This window comes from Rutilus rutilus (assembly GCF_951802725.1).
Source record: "Rutilus rutilus genome assembly, chromosome: 2".
Classification (NCBI taxonomy): Eukaryota; Metazoa; Chordata; class Actinopteri; order Cypriniformes; family Leuciscidae; genus Rutilus; species Rutilus rutilus.
The window spans coordinates 26,071,677-26,096,246 of record NC_140210.1 but is presented as its reverse complement, the minus strand read 5'-3'; the positions used below and the strand labels follow the sequence as shown (position 1 = coordinate 26,096,246).

General features: G+C 39.2%; 2 protein-coding genes across 8 annotated transcripts in view; both read right to left on the bottom strand.

Annotated features, from left to right (window-relative positions):
* Nucleotides 1-24,570, bottom strand: part of cbsa (cystathionine beta-synthase a) — a gene marked incomplete at its 3' end in the record, with an annotated part of 356,940 nt that overhangs the window by 57,768 nt on the left and 274,602 nt on the right. The window lies entirely within an intron of this gene.
* On the bottom strand, nt 14,109-23,485 carry lig4 (ligase IV, DNA, ATP-dependent). Of its 7 annotated transcripts, none has more exons than XR_014626303.1 (4): nt 23,227-23,485; nt 19,995-22,602; nt 18,683-18,773; nt 14,109-17,486 (listed from the first exon to the last, which is right to left on the bottom strand). XR_014626303.1 is itself a non-coding variant. In XM_084400472.1 (3 exons), exons 2-3 carry the CDS (start codon nt 22,585-22,587, stop codon nt 17,446-17,448), a joined length of 2,634 nt encoding a protein of 877 aa, XP_084256598.1. In that variant the 5' UTR covers nt 22,588-22,602; nt 23,227-23,485; the 3' UTR covers nt 14,110-17,445. The 7 variants fall into 7 exon arrangements, 5 of the variants coding, with proteins under 5 accessions (XP_084256598.1, XP_084256596.1, XP_084256599.1 ...); XR_014626304.1 differs by having other exon boundaries at nt 14,111-17,486; nt 19,816-22,602; nt 23,227-23,484; XM_084400472.1 differs by lacking the exon at nt 18,683-18,773 and having other exon boundaries at nt 14,110-17,486.

The window sequence follows — 24,570 nt, the reverse complement described above, 5'->3', positions numbered from 1 at the left end:
TACCAGCGTCAGTTACAGCTTTTGCGAGGCGTTACAAAGAGGTGAACCACTCGGCTCCGAAGCAAATCTGAGCAAATCTCGGAATCTGAAAGAGTGAGTTGCCAGCAGACTTATATACCCGTATGTCTGTGTAGGCTAGGCAGGCAAATCTCATTCTCCAATATACATTGTGTCACGTGTCAGTGTTTGTCTGTATGTTCATAGTCACATGTCTTCCTTCGTTCTAATTTCCCCCCACTCTTTTGTTTCCTTGACAACCTTTATCAGTTCATCTGTGTCACCTGTGTTAGTTCATCATCATCATCTATGTCACCTGGTTTCTGTTAATCAGTGTTCATCAGTGTTTGTATTTAACTCTTTTAAATACACTTTTTTTTTACTAAATTTGTTCCTTTCTGTTCAGTCTGTCATTGACTGTTTTCAGCCCTATTTAGTGTGTGTGTACCTTCTACCTGCCTGTACCTGTTTGAATTATATTGTTAGCATTGGAACTTTTGATTCTCCCTTGTTTTCTTCTGCCTGCACCACACCATGACACATTGGCCCATTTTCTTACTACTCAGATGTGTTTGGGTCCCAAGTGAGACCCAAATACGAAGAACGAACCGCCCAAAAATAGACGATAGGGCCAGAATAATCGTCCTGGCTCAGGAGAACCCTAATCTTTCTTCATTTGTGAAGAACTTTATGTGTCTTGCCGCTACCAGCACCCTGGATGTCGAGACCCAAAGGACCCTGTTCTGGATCGAGGCAACTTTACACCACCATAGCGACCTCCCAGACACCACAGGATTGGACTGGAAAGAGACCGTCGCCCCGATCCAGAACACTGCCTGACCAGCCTGATCTTCACGTCATGCCTGACGAACCTGTTATTCACGTCATGCACGCCATGCCTGAGCCCTCGTCTTCAGCCAAGATGGCCGCCGCCTCACCGCTTGAGCCCTCAGCCAAGATGGCCGCCGCCTCACCGCTTGAGCCCTCAGCCAAGATGGCCGCCGCCTCACCGCCCGAGCCCTCAGCCAAGATGGCTGCAGCCACGCCGATACTTGTTCCCCCTTCTGTTCCCAGACCTGTTCCTGCCCCAAGGACTGTCCATGTTCCCAGACCTGTTCCTGCCCCAAGGACTGTCCATATTCCCAGACCTGTTCCTGTCCCTGTTCCAGAGTCTTGTTCCGCCGAGACCGCCCGTCCAGAGTCTCATCCCACCGAGACTGCCCGTCCAGAGTCTCGTCCCGCCGAGACCGCCCGTCCAGAGTCTTCTGTCCCTGAGCCTGAGTCTGTTCCCGAGCCTGAATCTGTTCCTGAGTCTGTTCCCGAGCCTGAGCCTGTTCCTGACCCTCCTCCATGGCTCCTCCCTCCGTCGGCTCCGCCCTGGCCGCCTGCACAGCCTGCTCCGCCCTGGTCCCTCCTGCCTTCTGTCTGCCTTTCACCTGCTCTTTGTCCTCCTCCTAAGTCCCCTCCCTCCCTCCATCCCTCCCTCCTTCCATCAGTGTTTGTATTTAGTTCCTTTCTGTTCAGTCTGTCATTGTCTGTTCTCAGTCCTATTTAGTGTGCGTGTACCTTCTGCCTGTCTGTACCTGTTGGAATTATATTGTTAGTAAAAGTTTGCATTGGAACTTTTGATTCTCCCTCGTCTTCTTTTGCCTGCACCACACCATGACACATTGGCCCATTGTCTTACTACTCAGAAGTGTTTGGGTCCCAAGTGAGACCCAATACGTCAGTATCGACATAACGCTGAATGTGACTGACTGAATGGGAACCCATTACAACTGTCCTCAACATTACCAGCAATATCTTGTAAACCTGTTTAAGAGTCTGTACTGGAGGTGCATAATCAGTCTTTACCTCTCATAAATCAGTAAACACTGTATGGACCATGTCTGTCACATATTTTATCATTGATCTCCACAATACCACCCATTAGAGGCTCTCTAAACCCTGTAAAATAATGACATGAAAGAACACGGCAGAAGCCATGATTTCTTATGATTAGAGCTTTGATATGAGATCCAGGCAGCTTCTCTTATATATGACTGTGGTGTTCTATCAGGGGCAGACTGGCCATCTGGAGACTGGCCATTCCGGTGGGCTACTGTACAATGTGGGCTGGCCCATTGGCACGTAAATATATATAAATAAATAATGTATATATAATGATAAATATAATGTATAAATAAATATAAATAATGAATTATAGTGAGTTTACGTAACCTATCCTTCCGAAGGATAATAAGCCTATTATCCCAGACGAATGGTCCGCGTGGACCACTTGAGTAAAAAATTCTAATCTTTTTAGTGTGCTCAGACGCAGCGGTTTAAAAGCGCTTTTCAAAGTCAAAATGTTTGAGATACAGTAGCCAATCAAATCGAAGAAGGCAGGATTTACTTTTCACAGAAGCCGAGCAGCATGCCGCTTTTTAATGCTTGAAGAATGTAAAGTAAGATGTAAGCAAATGAATGATTGATTTTATGGTAAGTATTGAACTTTAGATGTGCAAAAATTCTTCAAAATGAGTTACTATTTGCCATGTACAGCAGGAAAGACAAATAATGATGTAAAGAAGTATGCCAGTCATTAATTGATGGTAATGGTAAGCATTTCAATTAAAACAATTTAAATAGCATTTATATTTCTGTATTGTGATATATTGTGTGTTAGTAAGTGGTAATAAAAATTGCTCTGTGCATAATGAGCTGGTGGGTTTATGGTGTGGAGTGTTGTGGACTGGGTGTGGTGCGCCTATCTGTGCCAGAAAGTCCATTGACGGAGAAATATCATTTTTGGTGTACAGTCAAAAGTACAGAGAAATTATAGATCATTTGGTTGCTGTAAGGGATTTTACTCTAACCACAAATTTAAAAGTAAAAGCCTACAGATTCCCAGACTGGTTGATATCATCTTTATTATGGGTGTCTCCTGTCAGTGAGAAGATCAATGGAGGAAGGAGCGTGAATCATGTTCCCTTCACCCGGGAGGTGCCATATATACTGTTTCATTGAAAAAGATAAATAAAATGCCAAATAAAATGCCTTATAGGGAGCCAAGAATGTGAAATACCGTTGGCTTTCACAAATTTAACTGTGACCACTGCTCCATTCAACTAAAAAGCAACTGTGGATAGGCTACTGTGTTAAGGGAGTATCTACATTCAAATCTGGTTAGTTATTGCAAGCACAGATCCAGGTCCCCCTCATGCCTCTTTCTGATCATGTCTTTAATTATGTTGTTCCCCATCTAGCTGTTTGTAACACATCGTTTTTCTCTCCTTTGCACTCTTTAATCTTTCCATTCAATAAATAAGCTGTCCATTAATGCCCTCTGCGGACATTTGCGATGCACACGGGTACACATTTGCTCTTAAATAATCTTAAAGATGCTGCATTAATCCAGGAATAATCACACTGTACCGTACTGGCTTTGTCTTCTACAGCTTTTCCTTAGTCTCTAGACAAAACACGTGGTCTGGAAACCTATATTGAGCTCTCCATTAAAGTGCAAGCCACTGTAATAGTTAAGTAGACTTAAATATATCTCACCCTGTTTTAGCCCCAGCTGGATGATCATGCGGTGAGGTTCTATGAGTCACCTCTTTAAACACTGTGTAGTGGATGGAAAGTGTGAAATCGATCATTATCCAATAAATGAGAGCTCTGTTGGAGGTTGTCAAGCCTCCAAAGATCTGCAATGCATAGAGGCTGCTGTTACAGCTTGTAGTATAGTCACCAATACTGCAATATTCTATAAAACATCATGTTAATGTCACCTATTCACGAAATGCTTGTTGCTTATAGCTTTCACAACATTACGAACAATGATGTTTTAATGTTATTTTTCTTTACTATGTACTGTGGGATTACAAATTTAAGAATCTAGGATTTGCTGATCTTATGTCCTTACATAACAAGAAAAACTAAGCTAGAGTACATAGAATTTAGAATGTAAGGTTATGATGATTATATCAGCTGTTAAGCAAAGTTTCCAGCAAGAGATTCCAGCCAGTCCTGTTCTCTCTAATGTAAATTAAATGAGTCAGATTACTGAGACGCTCACCCTTTGTCTTTAATGGCTCTTGGAGCCCCTATCCCAGTCGTTGAATAGTTATGCTGATTAGGATTGGTAACACTCTAGAGTCTAGGGCGGGTTCCTAAACCTGGATACTTCATTTGCATGCTTTGTTTAAGGTCGTCACCCAGGTGCTTTGTCTCCATATCTAAGCACAGGCCACTAAAATCTATATAAACTACAATGAATGTACAATGCCTTAGTTAGACTTAATGACTGCAGCTACCGACAGCTTGTGTTCTCAATAAAGAATCCTGCGGAAGATACAACCAAGTCTCCTGTTCTTCACTTCTGAGTTTCCTACAGTACCTGTACTTTACACTGGGGGACCTTGAATAGTTCAGGATTTGAAAAAAACATTGTTAATACTTTAAAAGAGCATGAGGATTTACAGGACAATGTTGCTCTATTGAATATGAAAGGAATCTGTTTTTTGACAAGTTAACCCTTTAAAGCCTGACATAGGACATAATACATTTATAATACAAATACATAATACAAATACATTTTTATTTTAAATGGAAATGTTTATTGATCCTTTTTTAGACAAAATGTGGTGTTTGTTTTTTTTGTAATCCAAAAACTAAAAAAAGTTTGCATATGTGTTTTATCAGGCTTTTGTGTCCCATGTACAGTAGTAAGAACATGGAGCTTACAGTTGAGGTGGAAAACACACCTTAGTTTTATTAGTCTTAGTAAATTGACATTTAAAGGGCACCTATTATGCCCCTTTTCACAAGATGTAAAAAAAAAAAAAAGTCTCTGATGTCCCCAGAGTGTGTGTGAGAAGTTTTAGTTCAAAATACCCAATAGATCATTTTTACATCATGTTTAAACTGTCACTTTTTGGGGATGAGAAAAACGATCCGTTTTAGTGTGTATCCCTTTAAATGCAAATGAGCTGCTGCTGCCGGCACAGGGGGCGGAGCCTCACAAGCTTGCGCTCAGTGGCAGGACAATCTCATCTCATGGAATAATATTATCAAAACAGAAACACTCTCAATAGCAGAGTTCATTTCGACCCGAGTCGGACAATAATGCCCACAGAGCCAGAGAAAATATGCTGTATGGAGATATGGTTCTAACGTATTTGTCATTAGCTTTTACAAGCCTGTACAAGCCTGCAATGTAAAAGCGAACCCCGTCCGAATGATGGGCAGAAATATACTGATGAGTTCAATTAAGTTTATTGTACATCACACAAAAGATGAAGCGTAAATTTTACTCCATAAAATCACTGTAAGAGCTGAATAAACACAGTATAAGAAGTGTGCATTAAAGTCTTACCATAAACTCTCTCTCTCCCTTTCATTAAAACACTCGTTACAACTAACAGTAAACAAATATATACACACCTTTTCAGGGTTCACTGTAAGCTGGATCACGAACAGTTGGTACAGATCTATCCTCGAGTAACAATGAGAGTAAAAGAATGTTCATGCTATGTTCATACTAACATCCAACAACAAAACACCTCAATCGCTTAGAAGACATTCTTGTCTACCGCTGCTCCGGCGTCGAAACAATGGCGGACTGTATCAGCTCACTCAGGGCGGGGTCTATGCTAAAACTGCAGTGTCAGTCAACAGTCGTGGGAGGGGCGTGTGCAAAAGTACGTCACGCTGCCCCGAATCTGAGAATGGGTTGTTCTGAGACAGTGCTTATGATTTATGGGGGTTTAAAAAAAAAAAAAAAAGCATTGGGTGGATTTTTATCATTATAGGGTGGATGTGTACACACACTGCCAACACACATTTATGTTCAAACACCATGTAAAAGTGAATTTTGCATAATAGGTGCCTTTTAAATGCTTAGATTTATATCAAATCTCTGTAGTTTTTATTGTGGTGGGGCAAATCATTTAAAGATTGCAATATAATAATGATTAAGAGATGTACGAATAAACTTTCCTCAAATGTCTGTTGTCATATTTGATAATTACATTTTAACCTGATTTTTCTAAAAAGAAAATCATGTATGGATAATCAAGTAAACACAAGTTGCTTCAGTGATGTAAATGTTCATTTTGAAATACATTAAAGTTATTATAAAAGTTATTCTTATATTTACTTTATAAAAATCAATGCAAATTTCACAGGAAAAACACCACAACCTGAACATTTTCAGGGGATAGGCCTATTTTTAGAATTATACTAAAAGACCTTTTACTTACTAAAACAAGTATGAACTATTAATCAGAGTGCAGAAGGCATGTAGAAGATTGTGTACAACAGGTTTTTTGAGCACAGTTTCCATCATGGTTTTAATTTAGAGGCTTTATGGAGTTAAAGTGGCCAAATTATGGACCCCACTGACTTTTAATGTATGGACAAAAACATTCTTTAAAATATCTTGCTTTTGTGTTCTGCAGAATAAATAAAGTAATACAGGTTTGGAATGAGAACACGGTGAGTAAAATGATGACAGGATTTTCACTTTTAGGTGAACTATACTGTCAGTCTATATCTGTGTATGTTTTTGTTTCCTCTGAAACAATGTACTGATTACGAATTGTGGATGCCCAATGAGGAACCACGGCCTGGGATGGACAGGTGGAAGTGTGGCTTCGCTGAGGTTCTTTACAGTCCTTCTTTGAGGATTAAAGAAGGTGAATCTGTATGAAGTCTCCAAAACTCTTATTGCTGACTTACGTAAAACTCACGTTGACACTCATTAAGCCACTGTACAGTCTCCTTGGCAACCTATCTTCGAAGGCAATGATGACCCATTCAGAGGTGTTCTGACCTTCATCACGAGACCCAAGTTGCAAGCATGTGCTACAATCAGTGTCTTTATTTCAAGAAAACACTTTATCAATGGAACATGGGTTACTAAAGTAAATCTAGTATCTAAATCTAGTTCTAAATCTATCAAAAATTATGCAAATAATCTTTAAAAAAAATATGTCTCCATTGGTGTAAACGTGCGTGTTGGTCTGGCACATTATTACAGCCCCCTGTGCAGTGGCAGTGAAGTAATGGAGCTCTGGGACACTGACCTTGGTCGCGGTTGTGTCCCTCACTAGAAGGCTGCAGCAGCCCACGGCAGGCTTTTATGAATAAGCAAACATGCTCAGCATTCTAATGCTACCATGGAGACCTGACCCAAGCCACAGCTTCAACCTCTTGGCTCCACCCATCCCTCTAATCCCATCCAATCAGCTGCTTTATTTAAATGAATAGGAGTTTCAGGAGGTCTAATCCTATGATTTCATCTGAATGGCATATTAATGCAGTACACTATGACATTTAAATGTGCATTGATGGGGTAAATATAAATCATACTATAATATTAATTAATATACTACACTATACTTGACCATGGACAAAGGGTTGCAAACACCATGGTGAGGTATATCTATAGAAAGGGGGATAACTATTAAACCTGAAAAGCTGGTAGAGCACCCATTAGGATGATTAAAAAAAAAGAGCCCGATTATGCAAAGCTTGAAATGAATGGGAAGTTGCTGAATCCTTTGTGTCTGGCAATTTGTGTGCATAGTTTAAAGACTAAAAACACACACAGTCACAGTCACAATCACTCTTCCTCCCTTTCTTTCTTTATTGCAAGTGCAAAAAAGGCCTAGTGTTCTATTTCTAGGTAATTTTACTTCTAATTACACCTCATTTCTACTTCCAGAATTTTTTTGGCAGAATGTACAGATTTATTCATGTGGGATTGAATATCCTGGACATTTTAATAGAAAAAAAAAATAGAAAAAAATGACCTGACTTCAAAAGATCAAAGAAATGTAAAGTCTAAAAGGCCTTAGTTTTTGAGGGTAATGATAAATGTGTAGTATAATAGTAACAGATCTGTAATGAATTATGTGTCTGTCTTTAACATTAATGCATAAAATGTTTTATTATTTAAAATACTGTGGACTGGTGTATTATATTCTGATTTGAGCAGTATAAACACCTGATTATTAGGTTATGATCAGAAAGTTGTTGGTAGGGTCTAATTGTCTTAGTAAAGGGTTCAGTTTACCAGAACCTAGGACTAGCACCGAAAACAACACCAGATTCTGACCTAAAGTTGTCTTATCTGTAACATTACACAACTGCTACTTATTTTTCAAGGAGGGTTAATTTCACTAATACAAATTATTGGGCACAAATAATTATCCTCTAAGTGGCAGATGACATTTTACATTTTTCACCTATAGGCAAATTTAATTATCAACAAAGCAAGGTTTTGCCTGTCCTCTGTAACTCTGGTTTTATATCAGTTTTAGTGTTTCATGCCAGGATTTGGTTAAAGAAAACCACTCCTAGAAACAGCCTTTTTGATAGTCATCTTCTGTTGGCCAACACTAATAAAAGCCCCGTTTAAATAACACAGAGAGGAGTGCAGTTGCTTTTCCATGCACAGTGAGCAGTGATAGCAGCATTAATGAGACAGAGGGGCACTGTGCGCTTTTTCTAAAATAAAAAGACAAGGAAAGCGGGGGGAAAAACATCCCTTCATAAACATGATAACAACATAGGGGCTTCTGTTTTGTATAATTTGCATTTCAGATTCTCTGATCCCACTCCTCGGTAACATGCAAATTCTGAATCCACTTACAGTTGGTTAAAACAAATGAGTTATAGAAAAGCACCCTGGTAAAGGAATAAGTCCACCCTAAAAAATGAAAATGTTGTCTGCATTTGATTCCGTCCAACAATCTTCAAAATAATATAAGCCAGATGTGTTTTTAAACGACATGACAGTGTGTAAATGATGACAGAATTATTACTTTTTGGGTGAACTATTCATTTAATTCAGCAATACTGGATAGAGGATATACACAAAGGGAAATGTGGAAATCTGTGTAAGGAGACACCAATATATGAATGACTGGTCATATTGTATTGCAATGTTGAGAGAAAAGAAAAGTGTGTGAAAAAGACAGAAGGATGATAAAGACATGTCCCAAAACTGAGATAACTTGGAGGAGATGAACAAGCAATTGTGCCAAACCCTTGCGGGATCAAACCCTGCCAAATGTACCAACACTATCTATGCTCTTAGAGGAATGTAAGACTTGTCTTATCTATTCTTAGAAAATAGGGTTTCATCCAAATAGCGATCAATTCCATACCACAAGCACCTCCATTGCACATATCAGACACAATCAAAGATCTATTCTACATCAAATATTCACAGACTACATTCGGAGGTTTTCATCCACATTTCCAATTGAAATGTAATGAGGCCAGGACATTTTTAACTCGCTATGGAAAGAACAGCAGATGTTAACTCCTAGTATCCAATTATTTTGAATCACAGTGCATGGAAAAGTCAAGGCCAAGTAACAAAGCGAACTTCTCGTGCTTAACATTTTTAATGATTAATTGAATACTTCACCTACACTGTAAAAAATTTGTAACACTCCCAAATCAAAAATTTCAATTGACCGATAACATCTAAATTTTTCAATTGGCCCAAGTGAAAATCTGTACATTTAATTTTAGAATTTACAGAATTTCACTTGGGCCAATTGAAAAATTGAGATGTTATCAGTCAATTGAAATTTTTGATTTGGGAGTGTTACAAATTTTTTACAGTGTAAGTGAAAACACTGTAGTGAAAAAAAAAGAGTCACCTTTTGTTCTTCGGGACACTAAATGTTGTCCATGTTATCAGTGATGTGAATGCTTTGTCACAGAACAGTCTAGCTGTAACATTAGTGCAACTGTGCAGAGCTCAATACAGTAGCTAAGAATAGCACACTATTGAGTAAAACCTTCTTGAGTAAAACCTTCTTAGTTTATTTCTCTAATCACTACCCTTCTCTCTCCGTTCATTTGTTTCTTACCTATTTATAATGTTGTACTGAATATTTAGCACATTTACACAGAATACAAACACACACAGGCAAATGCAACAGTGTCTCCCACACTCCAATGCAGTGCAAGGAAGATGCCGAATTAAATCAACCTGAACGCTAATCCGGCTGTCAGAGACGCCGTGTCACAGTGATTACCCATCCTCTCAGTCTCGCTCTGTCTTGCTTTCTGTCTCTATATCTCGCCGCTTAATCACAGCTGGGACTGGCTATCCCTTGCAGCTGCTTGCCAGAGGCTCTGACTGACTCCTGCCACCTCCCTCTGCATTACAGCCTTCATTCACACTCACTTGTAGTTTATCAGGCTTCGGTAACATGGTTCGACAGTTATGTTAACGCTTAAAAATGTCTGTTGTCTGAGTGTGAGAAATGCAACAGTCAAAATATTCTACCACATTTCACCATCATTTTCATTTCAAAAGCCATTGATTTGTTTAAAATGCATTCAACATTAATGCACTAAAGACACAAAATAAATGACTTATAATGACTCAATATCTTCAGCCAGGCCAGAAATGATGAACACTTATGTGCACAGAAGAAAAAACAATGCAAAACAAAAGACTAATTTGTGGTTACTGGCCAGAATTTATATCCTCAACCAATACTTTGCAAGCATTTTATTGAAATAGTTGTTCTGTATAGAAGCTGTTGCAGAGAGATTATTCATGTGGGACGTTTCTGAAAATCAAATGTGGCTGTCACTTTAGTGAGAAATAAAAAATAAAAAAAGAAGAAGAAGAAGAAGAAGAAGAAGAAGAAGAAGAAGAAGAAGGGAAAAAAAACAGCACACACAGGTGTTCAAATGTAACTCCTCAACAGGTTGAAATAAGCACACAGCCTCTGTCAGCCTTTATCAAATTGTGTTGATACAGGTTACATCATTATTATTATTAATATTAATATTATTATTGTTGTTTTGGTTGAAAATAGCCCACACATTATTTATCATAATTTCATGAGCAACTTTAGAAATATAGAAGTGAATTTATTTTGTAGAAGAGCTGCAGATATTACAGATGCAAACGTCTATTGGCATAATCTTCATTGACATAATGATGCAAGTAAAATTCAAACTGCTCATGTAACAATTAAATAATGTCCCCTGCATAAAAAGGCATGTCACCATTATTATAGTTGGCCAACACGAATAAGCGTGTTTCAGCACCACGGACAGCAAACAGCCCAGCAACACAGACTTCAAGCGCGTCGGTGCTGTAAGCAAGAATCGAGTCCTTTGCCAAATGAACCAGTGAATAAGCAAAACACGCCACCCACTTATTCGCCAGCTTATTGGTGCCTCCTTCATTTAAACGTCAACTTACAAGCTCTCGGTAAATGTTTGAGCATTAATTGCACGCAGCAACACAAACGTAAAGAATATGGTAAGATCGTTTCCTTATCAGCACACGGGAGCTAAACACTGTGCCATTTTTTTCGTCACCCAGTAGTAGCCTAATCAATTTAAGATGACAGCGGGAGCTCGAAAATTAGCATTAATGTCAAGTTTATGGCGGTTAAGAGGGCACCCTGTTGCAGCGCGCGCAGAGTGCTGTGCAAACAGACCAATGAGAGAGGGAAAATACTCTTTTGATAGATTATCTGAGAAAGCACCGGTCCTCTATTAGCGTTATTGAAATGTACTCAGTGGTGGACGTGAATGAACACCTGGCGGAGCAGCTCTATTATTCAGTTCAGAGAGACGCCGCGCGGGCACCTGCGCGCTGTAGAATGACGCACACGCGTTGAAAGATTGGCTTTGCAGCGTTGTGTGCATTGACACAGTAACCTTGGATCAGCAGCGACATTTAATTTCCTCCGTAAGATTAAACCAAAACCATAGATTTTGCGTTGATCACGCTGCGCAGCAATGAATGGAGGCATGATGAAGGGAAAAGTTTAAATGCCTGTCTGATTGCCATACCCCTCAAAATGCAAAGTTGGCTTCCAACTGATGCGAAATGCGGAAAAAATAGTGTACAATATGAAAAGCACTTTTCCCCCAGTATGTTACTGTCACCAGTTACCATGACGACTGAGAACGAACACCCAACTCTATTCAAGGAAAAGCGAGAGATCCAGATAATACAACCTTACCTTGCATTCTTCCATGCACGTCCTTACTGAGTACACATCCGTCTCGTATTTGTCTGCCATCATCTCAAATTCCTCATATTTCTCCTGCGCGTGCAGGTCATAACGCTGGTATGCCTGAACGCACTGACTGCATCTGTTTTGGTCGCCGTCCATGATCGCGTCAAGGCTGCAGTTCAAATTGTCCGGACTTAATGATCCGTAAAGCAAATCCATAAGAGAGTACGAATTACAAAAGGAAAGGTACAAATCGCTTATGTTCAACCACCGAGTCCCCTCCGTTTCCGAAAGGCCCCTGCACAAGTGGTCAGCGTCGATAAAAGTGAAGCAGTATTCAGACAAACTATCCGGGCGGCAAGTTTCTAGTTGCCACAAAGGTTTGGTAGAATTGACTACAAAAATAACATCTTCGTTTCTTCTGAGGCTGCTGTGTGTTGAAGGGAGGTCGGGTCTGTGGTTTGCGCTCATGTCCATTGATGCTGACTTGTCTCGGGTCCTTGTCAGTTTGGCCTCGGCGCAGAACCACAGATGATCAGAAAGTAGAACGGTTAGAAATAAGAGGGACGCTAAGGACAATCGCCATCGCTGGGCCCTCTCGGAGTCGGTGAATGGCTTCTCGTTCTCGCGGGGAGCACACCAAATTTTTAAGCTGTCATCTCGCTGCCGACACTTCCAAGCACCGCTGGTCATATTTTGGGAAAGCGCAGCGCTGGCTGACTCCACCGTGGGGGCTTTTCTGCCACAATAGTCATTGACGGGAGGTCTGTCTTGAGTTTTGACCACTAAACGATGGCTAGCGAGCGGTCATGGCTCACCTCCGCGATTAACTGCAATTCCCGATCAGTTGCTGTGTTCAGGGGGATTACTGCTTTCATTGTCGAATCCCCTCTCCCCGTGCTTCTCCGGAGAAAAACCCAGTTATCTGTAGCAACATGTCTCTCCCTGCTCGTCTGTCATGGGTTCCGCTCTCCCCTTTTGCGCAGAGTCGCTATAACACGGAAAAGCCACTGTCTGGCCGCTCGCTCTGATTCAGGGCTTTCTGGTGAAAAGCGCAAGGACTCCTCGTTTTAACACGCCGAATTTCGCCTCTTCGGTCCGACAAGGTGGGATCTTTTCTCGCGAAATGATCCACAGTCATTTTGGCCAAATGTTAAGTTGCCGCCATGTTCGTTTTGAAAGAGTTCTTGAAAGAGAGCAGGGTCATTTGCGTCAGCTCATGCAATGTGATTGATCCATCAGAGATACCCGGCCAATTTGCAAACTGTTCATATAGGCTGAACTGATAAATCATTGCAAGAGATGACATGGTTTGGTGTTCAAGAAAATAAGACCTCATAATCATCATGTTAGAATCTACTGTATAATACATTTACATCAACAGGTTGAACAGCTGCACATAAGCTTTTCCACTGTAAAACCAGATGTTACCACATAAAGCACATTCTCAGATATGACAAAACACAATGTGAGCAATTATTTACAAAAAGGTAGACCAATTCTTGTTAATGCATAACACAGCATAATGGATGAATGCCCGGTTTCACAGAGCTTTAACCTTTAGTCCAAGGCTAAAATGACTGTTTGTCTTAACTGAAAGCAACTTGCACTGGCATATTTCAGGATATTTAAAATAAAACACTGTTTTTTCTCAAGATGCACACCAGTATATTATGTTTTATTTATTTATTTTCTCCCTAAGGCACATTTATAAAAGCTACTTAAATTTCCTAGTTGAACTAAGGCCTAATCTTGTCTTAATCTAAGCCCTAATCTAAGCCCTGTCTGTGAAACCAGGCCATAGTGTTTATTAAACTTACCATGTTTATGAAAATAATTCAAACAAAATATTTTAGCAATAATATTTTCTTAAAGGGATAGTTCATCCAAAAATGAAAATTCTGTTATTTACCCTCATGTCATTCCAAACCGATAATACTTTATTTCGCTTTGTGAAACAAACACACACACACACACACAAAGTTTCTTGAAAAATGTGTCAGTGTTTATTTTGTTTTTGATTTTGCTTGTTCGTTTTTTCCATGCCATGTCTAATGATGTTTAGGGTGTAGGTGAACTATATCTTTAAATTCAGTTCAATTTTCAACATGAAAATAAACACAATATAAGTGAATTTAATATAATAAAAATAATAAAATACTTACTGAAACCAAATTACTTGTTTGTAAACAGCCCCCTAATTAACTATTTTCGTGTGAAATGTATGGATCTCTATAAACAATCTTTTTTTGCAACACCCCTTTTTCAGTTTTCCTTAGTGGTGGTTAGCATTTTTTTGTGTGTCTCTAAGTGGACAGCCATATGGTTGTGTGTGAACCTGTCACATTTGCATAAATTGACAAACACACACTCACACAGCATGTAATGACCCGAAGCTTGACACGTTTGAGTTGTCTAATCAACGGCATATGTGCTCATGCTTACAAAATGCATTTGCCCTTTCATCTCCTGTATTCTCTAATCAGCAGCAAGAGGTTTGATGTTGTGAAGAGAAAGCGTAATGCTAAATGCTAAATGCAAAAAAAAAAAAAAAAACATGTGCCTAATGTGTATTGACCTGACAAATTATTAACATAAAATGCAATAAAAATGATAAGGAATCTCTGTGCGTCCTATTAAAAAAAAAAAAATAATGTAAAAGGAGGTGTAAGAGGAAGAAAGTAGGAAAGAAAACAGGATGCACATAGAAAACACTCCACCTTCTCAAAATGCTTCTTGTGAACACAGTGGTTTTTGTTTATCTGACTATTTGTTATTTCTGGTCATTAACTATTATCAGTCAAGCTACAATTAAGACCTGCATTTCACGTTAAAGTAGCAATTACAGGGATTTTCCTCTTCCTCATTCCATCAGTATATGTCAGCTACAGGACATATGGTCACACGCTAACAACTGCTACAACATGCTTTGTCATGCGTCAGGTTTTGCCCTATTTATGTCATCTGTTCTTGCAGTGGTTTTCAATCCTGGTCCTGGGGACCCACAGCTCTGCACATTTTGTATGTCTCCCTTATTTACCACACCTGATTCAGATCATCAGCTTGTTAGGTGAGAGCTCTATGAACTGAACTTAACTTGTCAGATAAGAGACACATACCAAATGTGGAGAGCAGTGGGTCCCCATGGGATTGAAAATTGAAACAACCATTCACAAGGTCACAGAGTTTATATTACATGACAATGAGTGATATCACAACACTTTTTGATTACAAATTCTGAAATCCTGTATATTGCTATTAAATTGATATACTGCAACGTGTTTTGTGCTTGGTAAAATCATACACAACTGGTGTAAGGCTATAGTGATGCAGGTCAGGAGTGTGGGAAGTAGAGGTGCCATCTTTCAGCACACCTGAGGATGTTATCTGAAGGGCACAAAATTCATAGACAAGGTCAGAGGCATTTCGTCTACATCAGCTGCAGGGAACCACAGATTCAAACTGAAACTCTTATAATTAATAGGTTTCCTGTGTTAAAGAAACCAAACTGACTGACTTGAAGCAAAACAACTTTGGGGGATGCATTGCCATTGTTAGCATTACATTTGATCAGACATCATTACTGGAAACCCCTGAGAGCTAATTCAAAATGAGCAAAATCAATAGGATTGTGAGAATTATTTTTCTCCCACCATGATGTTCTCTGAGGCTTTATTTGCTGTAATCAAACTGTAATCAGATACATTACACAACCCAGAAATGAGAGACTGAAGAAATGTCTCTCCAAAAGAAGTTTTTAGATGGTATCTATTTTTATATAAGTTTTTACATACAGTATGTACATACATCTGCTTGTACACAATTATGTCAGTAGGATAAAAAGGAGAAAATGACACCAGGCACAGGCCTTTAAACAATACAGAACATTCTTAACAAGGATTTCATACAAAGACATTTAGATCAAAACATGCCCTTACAGAGGTGCAAGGTAAATCCTCTCTTTTCTCCACAACCCTTTTCAAAATGTTTCATCACTTCAAAGCGAAGATTCAGAAGCAGGTCAATGACAACATATAATCCCCAGTATGTGGATTTATCCTCCCTTCTCCTGAGACAGGAAACAGACAGTGAAAAATACTCGGACTGAATTTCTTATCTGAATATGAGCACTATCACACTCATTTAGAGGATTTTAGGCTGGGAATCTGAGACCTGCAAACTTCATTCATACATTAGAAAAAGTCACTTCCACAGCAGGTGTGCGTATGTGTGCTGAGATCATGGCATTAAAATGACAATAGTATTCAAGCTGAGCAAACACACTAAGCAAGGCTATAATTCACCAGACTCTCAAATTATACAGCATGACTCATGTGTAAGAATGTAATGTTATGATGGGTGAATTTCCACCAGTACTTTCACACTAGGCCTATATAATACTTGCTTCCTGTTCCGTTTCCTTTTCATTTTGAAGATTTCATTTACCAGCCACAACAATAATTTATCATCATCATCACTGTTTCTTTCATTAGTAACTATTCTCATCTCAATAACAACCAATCATTGCTGTTTTCTCTGAAAAAGACCAATGGCTCCAGACAACAGGATACAATTATATTTATAAAAACAACTGGCAGGACACAGAGCTGCATTAAGCCAGCTGGACATACACATGCCATGCAGTGTCCGAGGACACAAAATAATTCAGGAGAAATTAGAATGGTGAGTAATGAGGGTTGCATTGTCACTCCATATATGATCAAACAACAGTCCTATAACTCTGTCCAATTAAAGACTAATTGCTTTTGACATCATATATCTTCCTTGAAAATTCTAATGAAAATCCCATCCCGATTTAAAAAAAAAAGTCTCTGAAATGTTAGACTTTCAGGCCTTCTTTATACTGTAAAAAGATTTTGAACCATTGGACATCCAGAACCTTTGAGTGGTTATAGAATAGTAGATCCTGGACCAGTGGCTCTAAACTAACTTGAGTCCATAGGGAAGGCACACTCATTTGCAAGGCAAATCTACCATTTTTGAGTAAAGTCTTCTGGCTCTCAATGGGGAGGAATGCATTCCTGTCAAATGCATGCTGCCATTTCCAACCTCTTTATTTTCAGCAAGCCCAAGGGTAATGTATCCTCTCTTTTCTACCTAGTATAAACATCAAATTACTGCTGCTAAATTACTAGACTTCACTGCTCAAAGAGAGATTAGCCATGTAAGAAAACATGAGCTGCTTTCCTCTTTAAGAACAGAAAATGGACATCATAAACAAAAACACAAATCTGTGAACTAATCTGAACTCTGATTTCAATACAATTAAATTGCTAAGCCTGTGTTCTAAACAATATCAGTGACCAACTTCTATCATTGCAGTCAAGCTACTGCTATAAACCCATGATAATTCCCTGACCTTTTCCATACAGGAAGCTTTCAACAGTGGGCACGCCACCTAGCAGGCACCGTGACACATCTTCAGTCAGATTCATATTGCCTTCCAGTGTCCTTGCTTTTCTTGTCCAAACCCTGTAACAACAAGATTGTTGTGCGTTAGTGTGCATCACTCTCCCTAGATCAGCACGGCAGGGTGATTTCACACTCAAAGCCCAGGATATATATGTGTGAAAGACAAAACACACACACACACACACACAAAAGAGAATTTCATTTTAACTTTGGCAACCTCAAAATTGTATTTTTCCCAGTGCTTTATTAGAGTTTGTCTTTATTTGAAATCACACATAAATCTGTCAGTGTGGTTTATTTACTAATTGTTGAGCTCTACACCATTCTGTACCTTTTTAATTAATGAGACAATGTCCCTCCATTTAAACAATGACCATGCCATTAAAACACTGCTGCCCAGTTTCACAGACAAGGCTTAAGCCTAGTCCTAGACTAAAATGCATGTTTGAGCTGTCTTAACTGAAAGAACTTGCACTGACATATCTTATAACTTGTCAGTGTTTTGTCTCAAGATGCACCCCAGTAAGGTTTTTTCCTAAGACACGTTTATACAAGCTACTTAAATGTCCTAATTTACATAAGGCCTACTCCTGGCTTAATCTAAGCCCTGTCTGTGAAACCAGGCCTGGGAGTTTTTAATTTTCAAAATTAATCTTAGAATCTAAAAATGAAAAGAAAGTGTTAACAAGGACTTAACAAGACAGGTCACCTTAAAATGAGAACTGTCCACTCACCCTTGAAACCCTCTTTTTTTTTTTTGGATCTATCCTGTAAAATATCTGGGCTGCTCTTTTCCACACAATAAAAAAGGAAGGTGATTATAGAATGATCAAACTCAAAAAAAGTATCTGTATAGATTTAGAATGATATCGAAGTCATTTTTTCTCAGTCATTATTTTTTTACCTTGAGAGAACCAGTCAATGCTCGGAAAATACTCATTTTATTTAAACATTTTACTAGATGACAATTTTTCTTTTTTGAGAGAACCATCGCTTTAAAGATGTTATTGATGTGTATGGCTAACATAATCCATATTTTGCTTTGTTTATTTAAAATCATACAAGTGTGATGACTTCTGTATGTGTACTACAGATAATGCTAAATTAGTAATATCAATCCAATATGACAAGTAATTCTAAACTATAAGACAAAGAGCATCGCTAAGAGAGACAGTAAAGGCCTGTTCACACTAAGAACGATAACTATATTAGCATCCACACCAGCAGCAGACAATATTGTAGTTTATTCTGCTCACCCTTCAGTTATGCTGTCTGCTGCTTTAAATGCCTGAGCGCTTTAAACAGGATGCATTCTGATTGGCTGTCAATGTTTTTATTGTTCATGAGCTGTAAAAAAAAAAAAATAATAATAATTATGAAAGTAATTCCAACAATATTGTTTCTATGTCCCTTTATAGTGGTGTGGACTCTGTTATTCTTTTATATTTAGAACAATTTGAACTGTTATTGTTACGCCCCTGGTGTGAATGGGCCTTAAGACTATACATACAACACAATATCACAAAAACTTTACACGTCTGTGGAACAGTAAACAATTTCCCTCCCTAAATCACAATGTTGTCTTGGGATGATCTTTTTATTATGGCTTTTCAACATAAATTTCCACACCAAAGCACCTTCCTATACTAAATGTGGATTTCACAACTTATAACTCAGCGCAAGCACATTACACTTTCCTTTTCAAAGAAGGATGGCTTTGTCATTCACACTTCATCACAGACTCGCACCAGATACCTAGTGTAATATCCATATTAGACAAATGCAAATCTATCTTTACAATACCTAGACACACAGTTGACTGTGTTTGTGTGTGACGCCTCAATCATTCTATTAGCACTCTGGAAATTAGATCTCTGGAAGCATTACAGTAACTCCCCTTCCAAACAATTAGAAAGTAACAGCTCTCACACAATAAATTTGGTGTGCTTGACAAGCTGTTCAAATGGAACTTCAAGCTTGTCAGAACCTCAATTTGTCTGACTGTAACGAGTCAAGTTAATGTACAAGAAAAACACTTTTGACAGGTTCAATTAAAATTCTGAATGCTTCTTCAATAATCAAATTTAATTACACGTTATTTTGCATTTAATTTCCATCTTAAGCAACAGTAACTATTATGTAATATAAAGGGCAAAATGTAAAGGCCAACATTCCTATGCATTAGGTTATATCAGCCCCAATACCACCCACCACCCACCACCCACCACCCACCATCCCACATCAGAGACATTTGACAAACTTTAAAAGGCACCGAAAAACATTTTTCAGCAGCAAAATTACACTCATGCTAAAAACAAACTTCTCATAATTCAAATTGTGATGCTTACAGTCCCATCATTAGTTTAGTTTTAAAAATTGTAATGGTTACCTTTAATGCAACAGTAATGTCGTTATATTACGTATATTTTGCGTATTATATTAGGTAGTCGATCTCATCCTCTACATGGCCTGCTTTGATGGAATCAGTCACCCAAGATTCCCGAATAATTTTGAACTTCTTAGTATAAAGTTGCCTCAGTGTCTTTAAGTCCAGAGCCCTTCTCTCACCTTCTACGATGACATGCGAGATTCCTTCTTTCAGTTTTTCCACAACTTTACCACCATGGAATCGGAATTCTAAGGCACGTGTGTCCAAACATGTACCCCGGATAATGGATTTTGGATCTTCTAAGTCAGCACACCGGTCAAAGTATGCACTGTAAGGCCTAAAAATGCTAGTGGGCAAGTCATCCCAGGCATTCTCTGCTTCTATCTCAGCCACAGAAGGACATTTAGCTTCTGTGGGGACAATCCTTTCAAAGACTTCCATCAGCTGCTGTTCATCCGTGTCAACGTAATAACTGTCTCCATACTGATCATACTCTTTAGAGAAGTGGTCCCTTGTGGAGGGTGACATATGGATCATGTGACGTGGTTGCCATGGTATAACCTGCTTATTTTCCAGACACTCCAGAAGCCAAGCAGCCCACACCACATCATGCTGGTCTGAAGAGACGAGGTTCTTCACTCTCATGTTCTGCACAGCTGCTATCACACAGTACGTGTCTTTTCCAGGGTTCTGCACAACAATGCCTCCACAACGGGCCACACCTTTCTCAAGCTCTGCCTTGGAATGTACATCATCACCATTTATCACACAAAACTCAACATCTTCAAACATATCCGTCTCTTTGGCAACTGCAGATAAATCCTGGGATTTAAAGTGGCTAATGACTCCGATGGTCTTCTTGGGCTTGGCTACGAATTTGCGCTTCTTTTTTTCAGGCTGGTCCTCTTGGATGTGCAGATGTCTAGATGCCAGCTTTCCAGAAGCCCTGGAGCGGAACTGGCTCAGTTCTGTCAAGGTCATGCACTGATGCCACTCTTTGTCTTCTCTGATTCTTTCTATTCTGGGGAAACGCAATGTGCAGTTGGTTTTATACATTTCACTAGAAACGATCTCTGCCGCTTTGACTTGTAGGATCACTGAGTTGCGTGGTTCTATGTAAACCTCTGGTTTTTCTGTTCCACACAAGATGGCCGCTGGAGGATTATTTTTGTTGTAAACTTTCCAATGTTTGGCTAACTTCAGACCAAGATCATACAGTTCTTTCAAAGTGTAGCCTGATCCAATGCGGCAGAGGGTGTGGAATACTGTGGGTTTCTCCCCAGGACTTGGCACCTCTGCTACCGCACAGAGAAAATGAGAGAGCATCCCGCTTCTCCGGCCTTTACCCCAGTAGCCTCCCACTATCAGCAGATCGAGTTCATCCATCAGACCGTCCACATATTCTGGCTTAATTTTCAGCCATCCTTCACCACGTTTATCCGGTTTGTAGATGGACATGGGATCCTTAACCATAATACCCTCTTCCAGATTGTCAATGGCTTCATTGAGGAAATTCACTACTTCTTGCATGGTTTTGCCATCCGATTTACTGACCAGCTGGATACGGCCTTTGAGGGGGTTGAAGACAGTCTCAAGAGTTTCGTAGCGCTGCTTGAGAGGTTCATTTCCAAACTTCTGATTGTTCACTAACAAAACATCAAATACACAAAAGCAGGTTTGCAAATCAGAGTCATCCATCAGCTTTTTAATATCAAACTTACTGCCCTTTTGCATGAAGGTCTCAGTTGTAGGGTTATAAGCCATCATCTCTCCATCCAGTATGCAGTTCACCACATGAGGTCTGAAGACATTGTGTATGTATGGTGTGAGGGAGCCCTCTAGTGGAGAGGCCCCAAACTGTTGTGTGTACTCATAAGAGTTCCTTGTATAGTATTTGTAAACATCTCCAGCTTTGTGCAGCTGAATTCGTTCACCATCGAGCTTTGTCTCAATATAGAATGGCCGGTTGCCCATTTGCTTCTCTATCTGTCTGATGTTGGCGACAGCAGCCAGCATTGGTTTAAATGCAGAAAACAGCTCAATGGAGACCTCACTGAGGGACACAGATGGATCATGAAGTTGTAGGCACACTTTATTCAGATCTGTGGTGACATTGTAGAGTTCTGATGCATCTGGATGGAAAACCTGAAGAACTGTCTCCTTGCTAATGCCAAGTTTCATGTCCTTGAGGATCATTCGAATGAGCCATTTCTGTTCCAAAGCTGAGCTCTGAGTTATCAGATGCAAAAGACTTTTCTTCACTTGATCCTTCTGTTTGCTGGCATTGTTGACTGCTACAGAATCCAAGAAGTCATTGACTTCCTTAATGCTTAAATTCCCCTGACTTGTACACCTTTTTTTCAGGACAAAGTAGGCTGTAAGGGCAAAGTCACCTGCTTCTCCTTGAGATGTGGTTGGAGCTCTGTAATTTAGAAGTTTGTTTGCCTCAGGTCCATTTTTAGGTAAGCCTAAAACCTCAATATACAGTTTGGCAAGCATGTTCTCTTTTATACCGTAAGCCATTCGCTCTCGTTCAAATTGAGGCACAAAGAGACGCATTGCTGCGTAAAATGAATCTGTGGTGTTGGAATTGTCCTTGTGAAGTGCTGCGTGAAAATTCCTCCATGAATCTATAAACTCCTTTAGGATTTTGCTTTTGTCTGGTCGGAGTTTGGTCTTTTGAATCTTCTCCAGAACTGTGCAGAGGTGTATGAATGGAACTTGTGCAGCAACAGAGGTCTGTGGTGTGGCATCACTTGAGGCTCCTTCCATTATTGCAGAGGACACCTTTGAGGGGGAAAAAAGCAATAGCAGATTTTATCCAAAGGGGTTTTGATTCATGGTTTTTACTAGAGCTAGTAAAAAAAAATATTTGAAGCATATGAAGAGCCTATAAATGTATATTAATTTTCCTTGAGGAGCAGTAATGTAACCTTCTAACATTCTAACACAAGAACATGAACAGAACATTATACTCATTTAAGCCTAATACTGAAAATAAATCAAATCAATTTATTAATAATCTCAAATCTCAATTTGCCTATTACTATAGACATAAAGTACAGTTAGTACAAACCACTTTTACTGATATAATTTATTTGAATTATTTAGGCCTATTAAAATATATATTATGTGTTGCATTGCAATGTTTTGTTTTTTATGTCAAAGCATACTTTTGTTTAAGATTTTTTGTTTAAGAAAGGAAAAGATTAGTTATAATTTTAATTTGTGTAACTTAAATGGGAGCATATCAGAATCAATGTTTTTTTCCTAATAAAATTATACAATGTTAGATTATTAAACGATTTCTTCTAGTTTGTAAAACGCATTGTTTTTGGAAAATAAACATAATATTTACATAGTAGACAACATAATATACAAAAAAAAAAAAAAAAAATACATAGTAGTTACCCAGTTAACGAAGACGTGTAGCTGCTACTTCTGAAACGGGAGTCAATTCAATAATTCAACCTCCGTGTTATTTACAGGACGTTTAAACCGTGTCCGAGACATCAGTTTATATGATAAACAACCCCGGTTTAACTTTATAACTTGATTTAATTAGCGATTCGTTCATGTAATATAATATTATGTATGCAGCGAATCTTATAAATTCCAGCTACAGTGACTATCAGGAATTTTTTTGATGTAACACAAGGCAGTGACTTCTTCTCCTAGTTTGATGGAAACTCACTCCTTTCGGACTTTACCGCCACCTATTGAACATATAACCTGAAAAAGCGAGGCATAAAACTAGGTCCAGTGATTTATGGGTTTAAAAAATAACTGGTAGGTTATTACTATCTTTGTGGGGGCACTTATACTGTACCTTTTTCTCTTGGTTATAAATTAGAGTATGTTCTATTATTTTATTTATTTATTTATTTATTATTATTTTTTTTTTTACATTTTCGTTGCTATGTAGGTCAATTAAGTCAAGTCAAGTCAAGCTTTATTGTCATACATGTATACAGCTGAATTTCGTTTCGTACAGATCGAGGTGCATAACCAATACAAGAATAAACAACAACAGATCACAACATCCTACAATGCAACACAGCCCTCAACCATTCACATGATAAGCACAATACAATACATAGCAATAAAGTGGGTGCAATAAAGTGTCGGTGCACAATTGTGCATTTTAATGCCCATTGTCCATTTAAAGTGACAGTACACAGTCAGTTGTGTGTTCTCGAGTCCTTTGTCATTGGGGGGCAAACGAATTATGGGGATGAAAGGTTGGATGGCACCAAGGTTTTCAGGGCTCTGACAGCTTGGGGGAAAAAGCTATTACAGAACCTTGCAGTGCGGGTCCTGATGCTGCATAACCTCCTGCCTGATGGTAGAGGGACAAACACACTGTGTGAGGGGTGGGAGCGGGTCCTTTACAATGGCAGAGGCTCTGCGCACACAGCGTGTCCGGAAGATATCTTGGATGGGTGGGAGGGAGACCCCTATGATCTTTTCAGCTGACCTGACTATGCGCTGCAGGGACTTGCGTTCGAGTGCTTTGCAATTCCCAAACTACACAGTGATGCAGCTGGTCAGGATGCTCTCCACAGTTCCTCTGTAGAAGGTGGTGAGAATGGATGGCGGGAGCCTGGCTCTCAGGAAGTACAGGCGTTGTTGTGCCTTCTTCATTACAGAGTGCTGATGGACCAGGTGATTTCGTCAGAAATGTGCACACCAAGGAACTTTGTACTTCTGACTCTCTCTACCTCTTCCGCCTTCTGCGGAAGTCAATAACCATCT

Excerpts from the sequence above, each read along its gene's own strand:
- lig4 (XM_084400470.1), bottom strand. The coding sequence starts at position 22,587 with ATGGAAGGAGCCTCAAGTGATGCCACACCACAGACCTCTGTTGCTGCA.